Here is a 17,841-nt window from a genome sequence, read left to right as displayed (position 1 = left end):
ATTTCTGTAGTGTTCTGTAATGAGTTCCTGTGCACTCATTATTGAATGGAAGGTCCAAGCTTGTGTTTTATTGCATTTTATCTTATTTTATTCTGTATTCTTTGGGAAAGTTTGCCATCAATTCACTCTTTGGAACTGCTGCTCAGATGTTTCCAAGTTCTGTGCATCTGTGTGTGTAGCCACCTCTGAGTTACCACTTTCAGCACTTCCATCTCTCTGTCACATTTCCCTTCCTTCTCTCTTCTCCTTTTAACTCTGGTTATCTTTTGTTGATGTCCCCTAAGTTGCTAATATTGTTAACCTGGGCTTAGGAAGACAAGCTGAAGCTGAGAGAGAACGAATGTGAATGGAGAGAGCTGCAAATGTGAGCGAGACCGGGCGAGTGAGTGTGCATCAGGCATGTTTCCCAGAGCAAAATGGAAACTGTGTGGATGGATCCCTCATGTTGCATTGTCTTCTCTCTCCACGGTGGAGAACAATCGAGAGGTCACTGCACACATTTTAAACACATACATGGACACATATACAAACATATATGTATATAATCTCATATTTGGAAATCCGTTGGGTCATATTGAATGTATTTTATGACTAGAGAAAATAACCTTCTGCCAGTTTTCCTGTGGATCACAGTTGTGAGCGACCAGGCATTTTTAATGTGGGCTCCACTTCCTGATGTAACTTGTTTACGAACCAACATATTTTAACAATAATTCCAGTCTTGGTAAAATTAATGGGAAATTAGTTTCTAAAAGTAAAAATTGGGTCAGAAATGGAGATTATTAAATGTATAATTGCAAAAGCCTGACCCTACAAACCCCATTTATGCAACCGAGTTCCGAGATGCATTTGACTGCTTCATGATTCACCGTGGCTTCTTCCTCTGCTGGTTTAGTGTAGACAAGAGGTTAGCTGAATAGGGGGAATTAAAACAATGTTGTCCATTATATTGTTACCAGCCATCGAAAAGCCTGTTTTATATGCGAGACGGCATTGCTGAGATATATGGAGAGCCCTAGGCTAAGTACAGAAGATAATTACATTTGGAATTTTACTGAGTTAAGTCATTTACAGCTTCAAACAGTTGCTGAGAAAAATCAGCCAAAACACACTTAAACTTTTTGTTGTGACTTTTCAGGACAGAAAGGATTTTTTTTTAATTAGTTATCATCTTATATGACAAATTACATTTTTTTAGTAAGATGGTCTCAAAAGTTATTTTCTTTAGCTAGTTACTATTTTTCTATTCAGACAATAGATACGAACTTATTAGAATAGTAGGATATTTATACAGGCAAAGGGTGCATCATAAAACCCCCCAATTTTTATGTAAGTCTTTGGAAACATCTTTAAATTTTGCGTGTTTATTGGGAAGGTAAAAAGTAGTATAATTTATCTCATCTGCAAAGTTCCCTTATATTGAAGTATAGTAAGCCCTATAAAAATTGGATTCAACAGAACAAACCTTATGTCCATTGCTACCTGAATTTACGTGTATTAGTGGTAGTGTTATAAAGTAATACAAATTCCTGCATTTATTAATTGATAAAATTAAATTCTTAATGATTAGCTAGAATAAATTGTTCACCAGAGGTGTTGTCATGGTTCACTCAGGTAGGCATTCCAGACTGCAAATTTGAGTGTGGGGCCGTTGTTACTCAGGAACTGATTATTTTATTTATTATTCCTCTCTGTCCGCAAACAGCAGGCGAGAGAGGTGGGGGGGGAGAGAGAGGGAGAGAGAGAGAGAGAGAGAGAGAGAGAGAGGGAGGGGGGGAGGGGGGGGAGAGATTGAGAGAGGGAGAGAGAGAGAGAGAGAGAGAAAGAGGAGTTAGTGGATATGACCTGGGAGCGGTCCAGACTGGTACAAGGATTCTTTGATTATTTGTGGATTTCATTTGTTTATAGATTGCCCTTCATCCTTCGGCTCCAAATCAAACTAAAAACAGGCTTCTCAATTTGTGATAGGAATCCAAGATCATCTGGCCAGAAGTTACTATGTGGTAGTTACCTGTGATATTTCGGATAATAGTTTTGCTTGAGAGTACTTGACTGAAAGAAGAGACAGGCTAATGCTGAAGGGGTCCGTTTCTTCAAAGCCTGAAAGAATTGGTGGAGTGTTGAAATAGTGCTTGTTGAAAGCAGGGGTTGACAAACTACAGACCGTGGACCAAATTCCATGAGCTAAGAAAACTTTTTACATTTTGAATAGTTGGGGAAAATCAAAAGAAGAATAAATTGTATGAAATTCAGGTTTCATTGCCCATATAAAAGGTTGTATTGGAACACAGCCACACCCATTCATTGACGAATTATCTGTGGCTGCTTTTACATTACAACAGAAAAGTTGAGTAATTCCAAGAGCCCCCATCATGAGCAAGGCTGACACTATTTACTATCTGGCTGGCCCTTGCAGAATTTTGCCAGGCTATCTCTGCTCAGCAAAAACAACAGTTACATCACTGTATTAGCAGCTGTTTCCTTGTTGTTCCTAGCTACCTGAAAGTCTGCTCCCGTCTCCTTACCTTTTCCCTCTTCGCCTCAGCATATAAAATGATCTGGTCACCACATGGGTCAGGTTTCCTCCGTAGCAGCTTCATACGATAAGTACCTCCCGATCTTCAGGGTGTGAAGAGCTGGCGGAGGGAAGTATATTTGTTCATCCAGTCCTCGACTCACTCATTTGGCTCACGTTACCTGGAGCCTATAACGCAGCAGGAACCTTGGAGTACGAAGGAATACAAGCGTGAGTCGTTCACAGGGCTGCCCTCCTAGTTCTTACATTCCAGAGAGAAAATAGCTAGAAGTAATTTTTCATTGGCACCACCCATCGGTTGGGCAGTGCGAGCTGACACTAGAAACATGTTCAAAAGAGTTTCAGTGCTAGGCAGGGCCCAAACCAAAACAGATCTTATCTATTAATTATTATTCAATCAGATGAAATACAGCAGAAAATGTCAACAGTTTTTAGTATTTAAAGAACCCTTGCCCTGCTGTAGAGTTAAGAGAAGCTCTTATCAGGGATTGGATTGAGAGTCTGCGTTGTGGACCGGGCACATTGGGACAGTTTGGGGCAAGGTGCAGTCACACTACAGCCAGTCTCATTCTCGGCCTCCTGCTTCTCTGATGTTCCCCGCTTCTGTGTTTGTGCTGTCGCATTGGCCATTTCATGCACCCATGTCTGGCAATGTGCTTTTTTCCATTAACAGTCACTGTGCCCACACAACCTGAGGTATTAGAGAAATGGGGTCCCAGCAGCAGCAAGAATACTTCAAAGAGGGGATCTTATGCTTCCACAGCCTTCCTGTGTGTTTCCCATTGGCATCGCCCCCCTTCTCTCCGCTGCACACTGGTGCATCACCTCACCTGGAGGGGCTGATGTCCGGGCCGTGATGGACCCAAGAGCTACTGCCTTTTCCTCAAAGAAGGCATTTCCCAGTCCAGAAAATACCTGAACCTCAAGTACCTCTAAGTATATTACACAATTACCATTTATTAGCTTGAATTTGAAACCATTTGCACCACATAGCACTACAAGAAAGAGCAATCCAGGTTTGAACAAATCCCAAAGCGTGATCGCTGCATTAGAGTAGGAGGAGAAGGCCCTCCCGCCATCCAGACTCACAGCGCTTCTCTCTGCAGAGCAGTACTTAGGGCTCTGGTTGGTGTTTACATCTGGGAGAGAGGTCACACATGTGCCCCGTCGTAAAAACAAGTCCAATAAGCTCAAACTGGATCTTCTAGTAGAGACCAGCAGAGGTTCATTATGTCTGCCCTAGGCAGTCATCATGAAAGGATCCCACAGGAGAATTCGGGAGGGCCGTCAGTCGGCCTCAGATGTGACCCACACTGGTGAAAGCCCCTGGAGTGCTGTCCTGTGGACCTTTCCAGCCCCTGGAATCTACACCCCAGAAACCTCATCTCTGACCCAAAACAAAGGCCCTTGTATTTCTTAACCTATAGTCAAACCTCCCTAAAAAATCGGATGCAATTTTTTCTTTTTTTTTTTTTTTAGTCACCACTGTTAGCCTTAGGAGACAGTGGCTAGAGATGTCTCCCATTGTGGTGCTGTCTGTACAACACTGCACTGGAATCAAACGGAATAGCCTGTAAGGTTGTAATGGTGGGAGTTCCGGCAGCCAGGGAGGGATCAAGGTGGTGCACTGTGGGGCCTGACTGAGACCTGTCTAACCAGTGCTGGGCACGATGCATCTGTGCTGTTTTGATTCATGTTGGAAGATACCAAAATATATAATGCATGTTTTCTGAGCACTGGACGCCTTACGTAGACCTTGTTAATAGAGAAAGGATGGTTAATCAGTTCTCGTGTTACACACCCTGTGACTGGTCTCACTGAGCTGGAAGAGGAGTCAGAAAGACAGCTTAGTGGGCATTCAGAGCCTTTTTGAATGTTCATACTGCATTTCATTATTACAAAGACAGTTGTAATTTTTTCCCCATGTTTTATCAAAGGACTAGATGGAGGATTAACCCCGAGCTATTACCTGGAAGCCCAACATGAGCAACCTGAGAAGTGTGAGGTTCTTAACACTGTACACTTAGGCACATAACATGAGACAGATGGACACCATAGAAATTATTTGGGTCAAGGATATGGCTTTTGAGGTCAGGGAATCTATTTTAAGCTTTCATCTGTTAGATGTTCTCTGTTGACAGATTCTTCTGAATGATACCTAGTCGTGGAAATGAGTTAGAACTGGTGAAGAAAAAAATTCCAATAATCAATATGCATGGTCTTATATATAGGTCATGAAATGCGCAGCTCCCTACCCCCAAGACAGAGGGGCCAGGGGCATAGGAACTGGAAATAAATGGAGAAAAAAGATTGCCCACCCCAAATGCCATTGGCCAGGATTGTAAGGAAGCACTTGAACCTTCCCTGATAGTTGAGTACCTACTGTGTACCAGACCTGGGCCCAGGGATTTAAATTCATACTAACCCAGTTACCTGGATTCACTGAGGTGGGATACGCCTACGACTTATCTCAACCATCAAGCTGTGGATAAGATAATCATAAAAGGTATCTCAGTGGCTGGAACACAATTCCATTTTGGGAAAAGGGAAAACCATCCAATTTAAAAGACAACAGGGAAAACAAGTCTTCTGCTGAACTTACCCTCTTAGAAAGCTGAGACGTTCCAGACGTAGATATATTTTTCTGGCCACATATGAGGTATTGGTTTTAATCTGTTCTGACTTTAATATGACTTGCTCAGTTGTCAGCAGTCCTCTGGTGTATGAAGATGGGGTTTGAATGAAAGATAAAAGAAGCCTTGGAGATTTGGCATTTCATCATGCCCACGGCTTACCATGTGTCAGGGGACAGGGCTCAGGACAGGCTTCCTTCGAACACTGAACTTGTAGACCCTTTAAAGTTAATATTGAAAGCAGTTAAGGGGACAGCCAATCTGATGGGGTGGTCTGCCTGGCCTGGGCAGGGGGTTGGGGTAGAGGGGTGTGGACCTTTTCTTCTTGGACAGTTTGATTCCATCCCCTCACTATTCACCAAGCACCTATTGTATTCAAAGCACTGGGTGTAGGTAAGTAAGGCCTCTTCCCTCCTGTACTGTGCAACCTAAGAGGGAGAGTAAGACTAGCACTTCTCTAAATGCATAGCAGGCAGAATTGGGGGTGGGAGGTGGGGGAGGGGCATTGTGGAGGTGACCCAGGAAAGGGCAATTAGCAAGGACATTCCAAGTCAAGGGAACCACTTAGGTTTTACCTGATGGTAGTCTGAGGTAGAAGGATGATGGAAGGATTCATTGTTGTATTCATCTGTCTATTTAACAGGCAATGGGGTGATTAGACATTACAGTTGCTTACCTGGAACTGAGGGACTCCTGGGACTTGGGGTTTTCAGTTTCAAAACTGGGGTGAGTTGGTCACCCTAGTGATGAGTTTGAATCCACTGGCTATGGAAGAGACCCACCGAATGGTCCATGTTCTACTTGTAATTATTTCATGAAGGAGCTTGAAAACCATTTGACTGGATACTTACTGAGCTTCTAGTATGTGCCAAGGCACTATTCTAGGTACTTATACCCTCATTTTCATTGAATCCTCACTACCCCTCTGAGTAGATTCTACCCTATTTCCTCAATCCTAAGATTTGTTTTTTAAAGGAAAAATCTAACATTTGGAAATCAGTATGTGTCTCACACTTAATGAGCATGTTTAATGTATTTCTTCTTATTCTTTGCAAAGGTTGGCCTCTTAGAGTCAGAGAAATCATTTTCAGTGCCTCCCTCCCCATTTTGCAGATGAAGAAACTGAGGTTTAGAAGGTCTAATTCACTTGTTCAAAGCCAATGGCAAATTATGGACAGCACCCAGGATTCCGGCCCAGCCTTTGGAACCATGCTCCTTTCATGGCAGTGCTGGTTGTACCCAGCGTCGTCATGGCCCAGTGGGGTTCTACACATGTAACCAGGAGTTGCAGGTCACTGATTTTAAGACTTGGATGTGGGGCCATACTCTTCTCTGCCTCGCGAAGCACTCTCCTGAGCACTCCGTGGCGGCAGGGCAAGGCTAGAGCTCACGGGCGCTGAGATCATTCCAGAATTGTCTGAATCATCTGTACCAGGAACTGGAAGCTCTAAGAACATGTCAACAGGGAGAAAAATGTGCAAGTTTCAGTAGCAGAGGAAGACATTAAGCCTAACACTAATCAATCAGCGGTGATTATTCTGCCATTAGCAGTGCTATTTGTGATCATACCAGCTTCCTGGACTTTCCCAGGTATATGATCTGTGATATGTCCGCATTTGTACCCTTCTAACCTTCTCCAAGGCAATACTTAGGACAGTTGCTCACAGCAGTGGCCTGACAGAGCCTCCTGCCTCTCTGAGTAAGCTCAGGGTGCTGGGGAAAGAGAGGTCCTGATAGCATCATAGCTTCATGTTGCCACCACTTCTTGACTAGAGCCAAGAAAAAGAAGAATCTGGGTTTCTCACTTCCATGTCCCTCTTTGAAAACCAAGACACTTAGTTTTCATAATTTAGAATCATGCCTAACTCTGGGAGCATTAGAATTCCTAGACTATGACTGAGTCTTAGTGTGCGTCTGCTTCAAATGTCAAGAGAGTCTTTAATAATAACATGTAAGGAATGGGAAGATGGTAACAAAATACAATAAAAATAGGGGAGTTCTTCACTTGGGGTGAAAGGAGTCAGAGGTTGCCTACCACCTGAAAGCTGTAGCTGGTGTTTAAAAAGTCGTTTAAAAGTTTCACTGGTGCCGAGTTTTAAAGGCATGTGAATGACCGTAGTTGGATAAAGTGGTTAGAAAATAACTATTTAATTAACACTCAAGTTTGGTAGAATTTCATTTCTACCCCTTCCAGTGACTGCTTTTTTCTTTTTGCTCTCTTGCTTTTCTTCTTTAACTCATGCATTGTTTGGAAACCTGTGTAACTAGAGACACTGTGTGTCGGTCAGTTGTTTGGATCATGACTGTATACGAAACTACTATCGGGACCTAGACACCCATGGTGTAAGGCTCACTCAGTCCATGGGATGGACTCAGTCTCATTGAACTTGGACTGTTGGGGGCTTTATTACAACCACCTACTCCCACATCCTCCCACCCCCTTGGAGTGTTTAGGTATGACCCCAGACAGTTAAACAAAGGCTCATAATTTTACGGGAATAATCCAGACTTGCCAACTCATAAATTGGGTGCCTGCTGAAATTACGTACATACGAGTATGTCCCATGCCTCCTGTGGAGGGAGTGTCTACATCAGAAGCTCCATGTGAGGGCAGGAGGGATGCAGGTCTGTGCTCCAGTCTCTGTGCCAGGTGCGTCTGTGGTCACACCCATGTGGGAGAGGGGGGACCACGCATCATATAACTGGGATTCTAGCTTTTGGGTTTTGTTTTTTGTTTGTTTCTGTTTTTTGCCTGTTCCAGATCTATGACCCCATGTAAGTTCAGCCTGCGAGTCTCAGCTTCCCAACTCTGAAATATGAGAATAGGATGAGAGGACCTGAACTAGCCACACAAGGCTTTGCTTCTGTGAAATCAAATGAGTTACTTGGCTCCTCCTTCGTGACTGTCCTCAGTAATTCTAGTATCTTTGCACATCCAGAATTCATTTATTTCAGAAGAGTTTTTTCTCACAAGTGAGAACCACCAAATTGGGCTTAAAATGATTAGTCCTCCTGACAGCATATAAAATGATTATGTTAAATGAACCCGAAACCATGTTCCCTTTTCTCTGCTAAAAAAAAAAAAATGAGTTTAATCTCCTCGGTTTTTATCTCTGAAGATGTTGAATGGAGCTCCTGGCCGTAGGCACTTATCAGTAGGTCAGAGCAATATGCTTGTTCCGGTCTCACACAGCCTGGGCTATCTAAAACCTAATTCAAGGCCATGGTTAATAGAAGAGGGGATGACCTACATCAGCCAACGGGGGAAAGCATTTGCCTAGGATGATGGAAAGATCCAGAGAGAACCAAGGAGTGAAATCCATCAGAAATGGACTTGATCTTTCATGTTTTCTGTTCATCCCTTAAAACATCAAATCCTCTCCCTAATTTGGCCGACTGCAAACGCCAGTGAACCCTTTATGTTGATCCACATTCCAGACATATACTAAGCCAGTAGATGTCTGCATAGACCACACTGATTGACCTTTCCTTAAAAGAAAAAAACAAAAGAAAAAGCATTTTTTGTTGAGCGTTCATGAAGAGTAGGCTCTACGCTAAACTTATGTGCAAGAATTTATCGAATCCTCAAAACAACCCTTCAAAGTGCAGAGATTGTTGTTCCATATTTAGAAAGAGAGCTAAATACTTTAGAAGGTTACATAACGTGCCCCGAGTCACACAGCCAGAATTTGAACCCAGCAGAGTGTGGTTGTTGTGCCCACATCCTTTACCCGTGTTCACTGTGCTGTCGTGCTACGGAATTGGTGAGGAACTTGCTAATTTAAACAAACACTGCGCAGGCAGCCCCCTTCCTGTGTGGCCCATTGCCTTTCCCTTTATGTAGATACTCCTCCTGTGCCCACCAGAAAAGCTTTCAGAGAGTATTCTCTTCTGATAGCACAACATACAACATTTTTTTACATTTGCCCACCAAATTCTTAGTTAACCTTTGGACTGTATTTCTCATCCTCCTTTGCTTTTCATGGGATTCAGTTTATAAGGGAATGCTGGAATATGCTTGCTAATGTTAAATGTTTGTATTCTCATAATAATGAATGGATGCCTTGAAAGTTGATGGGGGTGGTAAGCACATGGAATGATGGCATGAAAGTAATAAAGAATCTGAAAGCTTTTGGAAGGACCAGAGAGCATTATAAATGCAAGACTGTAGGTAGAGGATGTGGTTTCAATAGGTGTAAATGTTTTGCCTTTTTGCCTAAAAAAACAAGAAGTGATTTTGGCCAGGTTTTTTTCTGTTTGTTTGTTTTTAATTGTTAAAATAGTTTGTGTTAGAGCTATAATTGATGATGAAAATCCAACACTCATTTACATGCTAGTTTGGGCTAATCAAACAAAAGCAGAAACTTGGGTTTTTGGCTTTTTCTGTAACCTTGCCCATCTTTTATAAGTAAAGCAGCACTAGGGTTGTGGAGTTGAGGTTGGGGCATAATAAGGAACCTGGATCATTCTCAAAACGGACGATGAAGTCTAGGTAATATTCTTACGGAAAACCCAAACGGTCCCTATGGCAGTGACCTCCAGGGTTTTGGGGGTGGCTGTGTATACAAATCTGGGGGTGTTTGCAGTCTGTTTTTACTGCCTTTACCTGGTAGACATTTGGATGGAATATAAAGATGATGATTCCTTTGGGGGTTGAGAATTTGGATGTCCTTCTACTTTGGTCTTTGTAATTACTGTATCAACAATGTGTACCCCCAAATTAAGTCACAATTAATATTCATCAGACTCTTTAGTAATCATCACTTCTCACCCTTGAATTTATAATTTTCATTATGGCAGACTACTACTAGTTTTTAAAAAGAATGACATATATGCCTGAATTCCTTCTGCCCCGTGATAATTTTCAAACAAAATACTTTTTTAAATTAGAATGTCTTAATTTTAACATCTAAAACCTAGAACACTTACATGAAAAAACAAATAACTGGAGAAAAATGACATTGCTAACATTTTAATTGTTCTAACTGAGCCACTTTGGGAAACTACATTCCTTTAGCATTATGTTGTGTGTTCAGAGCATCTTTTAGTTTGGTTGTTCAATAACTTACTGAAGAACAGAGAATGAGTAACATGAAGTGGCTCCTAATATGGTATCATTTTCATTTCCTGTTTGCTGAAAGATAAATGCTAACACTGTAAGGCTTTTTTTTTTTTTCTTTTAAATTATTCCTCCCTAAACCACAAGGGAATAAAAAGAAAAAAGGAAAATCCAGTGTGATCCGACTGGAGACTGAGCCATCCGTTCAGGATAAGCCGAGAGCTTCTTTCTCTTGCTTTTGTGCCCTTTCCCTTTCCTCTGCTTTCCCCCAGTTCCTGAAATTCTTTTCTCCCTTAGAAACACCTCTAATTGAAAAGTCTTAGTTGATTTTTACTTTGGAATAATTTTAGACTTACAAAAATAATTGATGTTTGAAAGATTTAAGGGTAATTTTGTGACAAAAGGAATGAGTCCCTCCCTCCCAAATTCTGACATTCTCTCTCTCTCTCTCTCTCTCTCTCTCTCTCTCTCTCTCTGTCTCTGTCTGTCTCTGTCTCTCTCACACACACACACACACACACACACACACACACACACACACACTAAGCTCCTATACATTTTCCCAAAATTCCACAGCTGTTCTCTTAACTATACCTTTGTCTTTTGGGGATACACTTCCCACTTCTTTTACAGAGGTAATTATTATATGTCTGCTATGCCCAACTATCTTGGATTATCGAACACATAGTGTTAAAACAGTCCAAGGCAGGCATAAAGAAACATGATAAATAGTATTTGAGTGCCTGCCATGTACATCCATTGAGAAACTCCTGTGCCTTTAGAAGATAATTTTCTGTAGAATGAGGAGACTTCAATTTCTGTTAAGATGAGACTAGCACATGGTAGGTACTCACATATTGAATAAATAAATAAATGAGTAATCTTACTCTCAGTTCATTTGAAAATGGGAGCCTGTCGACCCTGTAGCCCTGCGCCTACCCTGCTAATAATGTCACTCTTGCCAGCACTGTCTTAATCTATGCCTACCTGGTAGGAAAGATGAAATTAATTTTGTATAAATGTACCCATCTGTCTAGGAGTTTTTGCACAACCACAACAGATGAATTTATGAGTCTTAGGTACCTAGCTCATTGTCCTTTGGCTTCCTCATGAATAAGGTTGGTTAATAGGCATGATTCACGTTTTTGTCTTGTAGCTGTCTGTGTTACATGGGACTCCTTGGTGCCAGCAGGTCTAGAAGCTCCCAGTTAAAAGCTAACGCATCTTGTGTTGGGAAATCTCACACGGACACTTCCAGTTACTTGGAGTTTGGCAATGGTCGTATAGATTTCACAATGATTAAGCAATGAAAACGATGTTGTCATGTGTGATGGTGCCATCATTTAATTTGGGATATGTATCATTTTGGATGTAATGTCATGCAATGATAAAACCATGCTCAGATCTGTAGTCAAAGAATAACAAAGCATTTTCTTCCTGCTAGCTTGCAAAAGACAAAGAGCGCCTGCAAGCCATGATGACCCATCTGCATGTGAAGTCTACGGAGCCCAAAGCCACCCCCCAGCCCGTAAGTACTGAGCTCTGCCAAGGGGAGGAGCCACCAGGACTGCTCTGCTTCCCACGCCGAGCACAGGAGGAAGCTCAGGCACCCTGGTAGCTTTGAGTAGTGAAGGCTTACGTTGAGTGGACCGTTTTTGGTAACCTTTCCTAACGAGGACACTGTGCTAGGCGTGTAGGGACATACAGGATGATGTGCACACAGCCGTTGTTCATCAGGCCCAAACAGCCAGCTCTTCTTTGGACAGATACTGGATGCCATCCTGAGGTATTCAGATACATTATGAGAGCTCACTGGGAGAGGGAGAATAAAAACTTTCCAGATGGTGGTAATGCAGAGAGAAGACAGCCCGACCATGAAGGCAGAGGACAAAGGCATGTCAGCCTGGGGGAGCTGAGAGACAAGTGAGTATGAGAAAAGGAGCAAGGGATAGTCCAGTCTAACTGTGACCGAGGAAGGAAACATGCTGTCTGAGAGAGGCTAAAATTACGGAGTTTCTAAGGGTTACTAAAGAGTTTGAAGTGAACATTTCTCCTTCACAGGAATCCAAACATGGTAGGTACACTGAAATTCTATTTAACTGTAGAAATCCCCTATTTCTCGCCTTGTTCCCTTTCACTTGACCTCGAAGAGTGCCATCCAAGCACAGACAGTTATCAGCATGGAAGGATGGCATCCCAACTCCTGTCTCAGACCTTGGTCCTTGTTATAAATCGATCTCTAACAGTTTTATTTCTCATATACTTACATTTCTAAAAATCTAGTAGCATCAACTGGTTATTCAAAATGGAGAGAGTTGCTTTGCTTCTTGATTTTTAAGATTTGTAAAATTTAAAGGTACACTGCCTTTATTTGATTTTGCATGGAGTCACTGTGTGAAAATTAATTGAGCGTTGACAATCTATAGTTAGTACCAGCAATTTTAATCAATATGCAATGATGCAGCATAATGGCAAAGTATTGGTTTATCTGTTTTGACTGATTTTTTTCTATAAATAAAGCAAACATACACCCATATATGTATGATTTATGGTGATAGAAATAAAACAGAGTCAGACTATTAACCCAGCAAATGTGGTAGCCTGCCAAGATGCAGTTGGCAGACAAAATTAATGTCTGAAACAGAACACATTACTGAGATATAGGACATAAAATCATTAAACACTTTGCACATTCATTTTTACTCGGAAAGAGCCCTTAGTTTCCATATATTCTGCAGTAAATTGCTGTAGGGCTGAGTGTGTAGGCTACCAAAAATAAAGGAAGGGAGAAAAAAAACAGGCCATTCAGTATATTATGGAATCAGTAGTCAGCCGTGCTATTCCTGCTATTCCTATCAATTCCTCCTTTTAAGGAGGTTCCTGGGAATAATATGAACTGAGCTAAGCGAATTGGTGAGACCCTGAAATGACTGAGTTCTCCAGTGGGCATAGCCAAAACGGCTGAGGGAAATGATCACCTTTGAACTCTGAAAGTCTTCCTATTGCTTTTGTTTATAGGGAAATGGTTCTTCCCAGGACGAAGGGTTCGAGTCTTTAAACCTAGCAACAGCAAAGAGGGAGAGAATAAGATTATCTCCTACTTCCTCCATGGATTAGAGACAATGATAGAATAATGACTGGACGCTAGGAACGGACTCCTGGGATCCTGATGCTCATGGAGGGAGGAAGAAGGAGTTGCAGACCCCCAGGGGGCACTCCTTGAGGGAGGGGCAGGGTGTTGGCAGGGAGCCCCATATATGTAAGCCTACCTAGGACACAGAAGGGCTGCTGGGAATCTCCATGAGGACCAGTGTTGAGCAACCGATACGGGGAAAGCAGTCCTGGGGAAACCGCACAAGGAAGGAAGGTCTGTCCTGATTAGTACTTAAAAAAATGTTTTACATTCTAGAAAATTACAACTTTGAAGGGGACCTCCTACTAAATTTATTTTTAACTGCTCTATTGAAAATTCTCTACCACTAGTCAACATTATCTCTTAGTAGCTCAGCACAGTATTTCTTTATTAAAAGAAATAGGCACGAATATTTTTGACTGAAAAATTAATAGCTTTTGAATTCATACACAGCAGGTTTTCTTTTGCAAAGAAGTCCAATATCGCTGCACAGCACTTCTATAACCATTTATTTAGAGTCCAAGTCAAACCTTTGACAGCTAGAGCAGCGCTACAAGCCAATATAAAGAACTCCAAGATGTAAACCAACAATAGGCCGTCTGTGTGAGGTTTGCCATTGTCAGATACATAGATTGTTTGGATTAGTTTATGTAAATGTACTGTTGTATTACCCTTTGGGAAAAAAAAGATCACATTTGTGTATGAAAAGTGGTTCCCTTCACAGGCAGCATTATAAATTCCTTATCCTTTAACTTACATGTAAGAAGTAAAAATTGGTGCCTGACAAGCAGATATTGTGTGACACTGTTGCCGGAATGAACCTGCCTTCTTTTCATTTATTGGAAAATAGAAAATTTTATTATAGATACCATCTTATAAATCAGGAATTATTAAAATATGTATAGGTGAGGCATTGGAAAATTAATTATAAAAGGTAGACGTAGTATTTTGCATAAATTTTTACTAGCTTGCCCCCCAAAATGTGAAAAAAGGCACACACACACTACACAACCTTGATTCTTTTTTCAACTTTAGTGATACAAAGCTATCTGGTGTTCTATTCTAATTTACAAAATATTCCCTTTTGCCTGTAATTAATTTATTTCACCTTAAGTAATAGAATGCACGGTGTATGTTTAAATGCATATTCTTCTAGAATATTTGATTTGAAATAAGCAATGATTGGGATTCAAATCTAACCATAGATGGGGACTTGCATGTTACAGCATTGCCAGTGAGTTTATGTAGTTTTTCTATTTTTTCCATTTATGCTTAAAAGGAACCCCATGTTTATTTTAAAACTCTTAGTTACTAAGTGATGAAATGCTTTGCTGTAAACGTTGCTTCTCACTCAGTGTCATTTGGGTGGTGAGGGTCATCCTGTCGTCCAATCGTCCCCATTTCATGCCATCAAAAAAATGGCCAAAACCTTCTTGGATTGTTCTTCCATCAGCTCGTAGATGCATTTTCTGGATCCATTGAGGAACTCATCTTCCCATTTGGGTAGTTAGAGGATATGGTGATCTCGGGAGACACCCCAAGTTTTCAGACGTAGATCTGCGCTCACTCACACTGGCGGTAGACAGGTGAACTGGGACGTGAGACTGCGGTCTGCCTAGTCCTCCGATACCTTCAAAGCATCTCTTCCCGCTTGCTGGAAAGTCTTTTAAACTGAAAAAAATTATACCTAAGACTCAAACTGCAAAGTTGTTTTTGGAAAGAAAATTTCTGCATTTAAAATCAAGCTATTGCATCAACAAATACTTAATGGAGCATGCTACGTAAAAACATGGAGTAGTAACTTAAGCTAGAGGCATCCTGCCGTTGAAGTATTTGGAGGTTTGTTGAGGCAAACTAATAAATAAATACACACATACACACTCTTACATTCTCACTGTGTGAGTTGTGCTATGTGTGAGTAGAACAACTGAGCTATTATGCTGGGGTCCAGGAAGACTTCTGGAAAAGGTAACAAAACCTACATGAATCGGAAGAAATGGAAGGAAGTCAGTTTTGTGAATCTTCCCTGGGGTTAAGAGTAGGTGCGTGTGTCTGCGTGTCTCTAAGGAAGGGAGCTAGCTGGGAGAGGAAGATACGTTATGAGGATCAGTGAGGAGGAAGTGAAGGAATAGCCAACATCAGCTAAAATAAGCTTTTCGTACTCTTAATTTTATTAAATCTGGGCCCTGCATGGAGAGGATATGTAAAAGTTTACAGAGCAGCTGCTGTGTTCTAGCAGTCGAGCACATGCAATGGGAAAAGCCTTTCCTGGCATGTTTAGAATAGTCAAATTTGTTGTATTTTTGAGTTCTAAGATTCTTCTCTTTTCCATGTTAGGAGAAGCAAAAACATAAAAAATTAGACAATAGTAAGCTATCATAATGAGTCTGGTCAATATCCTTTTGTTCCAAACTCACTAACATTCTTAGAGTGAACACCAAAATGTACTGCTTGCTGATTACTGTCTCCATGTGTAACTTACTCTGTGGGGAATTTGCTGAGCTCTTCCTTGGAGGGAGGAGTAACTCAGAGGACAAAACAATAACAACAGAAAGAAGTGTGTGTTATGACTTGATTAAGTTGTTAAGGACATTTAAAAAAGACTTCACGATCATTATGTTGGACAATGCTGCAAATCATATTTTATAATAATGAGTACATGAGAAGTATACTTTGCTGTAGGGTATTCCTACACACCAGAGAACAACCCCTGATCTGGAGAAACCACATTCCTTCTGATCAGGTGGGCAAGTAATGACAGCGTATGTAGTGTAGCCCCTGTACAAAAAATGCTGTAAAACACTAGAGGAACTTGGATATTTGAAGTGAAATGCAGTATTAGATTTTCCTTTTTAGACATTCTCTTTTCCTCTACCCATAGCAATTAGGACTCTTTCGAAGTAGTTTTTAGCTACTATAAAAACAAAGTGCTCCCTGTCTGAAAAGGGGGTCTTTTAACTCATAAAAGAAATGGCTGACCCTTCGGGCTTCAGCCTTGCTTTAGAGTTGGAGAAAAAATATTAGGCAGTCATAAAAGATTCTCAAGCGCAACTCAACACGAGTTATTTTTATATATGGTTTCTCATTAAGACTCCCTCCTCAACTCAATGCCAGTTTTTGTTTTGTTTTCAGTCCACTGTCCAGGACACTAGCTTCTCAGTCACTGCCTTCCACCAGTGCACACCCCTGATACTGTTACAGGGCCAAGCTGAGATGGCAGAGGAAGGCAAGGGTTGGGAACATAGCCTCCCGCTGCCACCCCCAGTCCTAGCTCCCCACAGTCTTGGGTAGGTCCCTCCCTTCAGCCTGGGAAAGGCCTTCTCCACATGGGAGTGATTCATGTCCAGAAACGCCATGTGGTTAAAGCAGCACTTGGGCCAGCTCAGGACGGTGAAACCAACAGCAGAAAAACCAGTTCTGTGAGCCTGAAAGCCCCTACTACGCAGCTAGGTCCCTTGGGGTTTTGGTTTCAGGTTTGTCTTTTGTTCTCAGAATTTGCTTTCATGTGAGGCAAGAGCACAAACAAAAATAAAAATGAGTTCTTGTGGGAATACTTAACGACAAGTCTGTTTCTGTCCGGAGTTTACATCGGCGGTTTGTTTATTTTTTAAAAATGTGAGTGACTCATCATCTTTAAAAGAGAGAGGAGTTTACTGTTTAAAAACTAAAGCTTAATCTTTTGAAAAAGGGCTAATCAGAGTATTAGGTAGCTGTGACAGTTCCAATAGTTTGTGTGGTTAAGATTTCCAGGGTAGGTAGTCCTCTGCAGCTGAACTGGGGGATAAGATGATGGTTAAGAAGCACACATAAATTTAAAAAATAAAACCCTGCGGCAATTTTAAGTGACATAAGAATTTTTTGGCCAGAGTTTCAAAGAGATTATCTTTGCCGAAATCATCACATGATGGAAATTTGCCATGTAGAAAATATCAGAGTTACTAACTTTTCTAAACATAGCAACTTCTTTTTAAATAGAAAATGAACACAATTAGAAAAATAGGAAAAGAAACCCTCCCAGTCCAATCCCTTCCTGTTCCATGCCCCGGAAAAAAATTATCTTTTAAAAACTTAACTACAGCCAGAAACACAAAGTGCATATGCTTTCATTTCTAATTGATGATTATATTAAGATTTAATAGTTTACAGTTAAGATGAATATTTCAAGATTACAGCAAAACCCACACCGTTCCCGATTAGCTCTTCTGTTTAAGTTTATAATTAATTTTTTTTGGTCCATTTTGTTCAGAGAGACCTTAATTAAAGGAGCAGGTTTGAACACAGCTGTTTTGAATCCTTCCCCATGTTCCATCTTATTTCTCTCTCGTGACCTCCCTTCCCAAGTTGGTGTCTCCTCAAGACAAGCATGTGATCATCAAACAAAAGTTGAAAAGTTAAGAAACTTCTAGAGCGGTTGACAAGGTTGACATTTCATTAACTTGTTGGTTCAGCCTTCAAATGATTGTGCGAGGCACAGCACCCT

At 41.2% G+C, this 17,841-nt stretch overlaps 1 protein-coding gene across 16 annotated transcripts in view; it reads left to right on the top strand.

The window, feature by feature from the left end:
• FOXP1 (forkhead box P1) overlaps positions 1 to 17,841 on the top strand; it is a 579,583-nt gene that overhangs the window by 536,891 nt on the left and 24,851 nt on the right. For all 16 annotated transcript variants that reach the window (XM_088798543.1, XM_074313283.2, XM_019746870.3 and 13 more), the window contains one exon: positions 11,673 to 11,756. In XM_088798543.1, coding sequence (XP_088654669.1) covers positions 11,673 to 11,756 — 84 coding nt within the window. The remainder of the gene's footprint in view (positions 1 to 11,672; positions 11,757 to 17,841) is intronic.

This window comes from Rhinolophus sinicus, chromosome 5 (genome assembly GCF_057876585.1).
Source record: "Rhinolophus sinicus isolate RSI-liver-muscle chromosome 5, RSI-T2T, whole genome shotgun sequence".
NCBI classification, from domain to species: domain Eukaryota; kingdom Metazoa; phylum Chordata; class Mammalia; order Chiroptera; family Rhinolophidae; genus Rhinolophus; species Rhinolophus sinicus.
The sequence above is the reverse complement of the archived record's forward strand: the minus strand, read 5'-3'. Positions and strand labels throughout refer to the sequence as shown.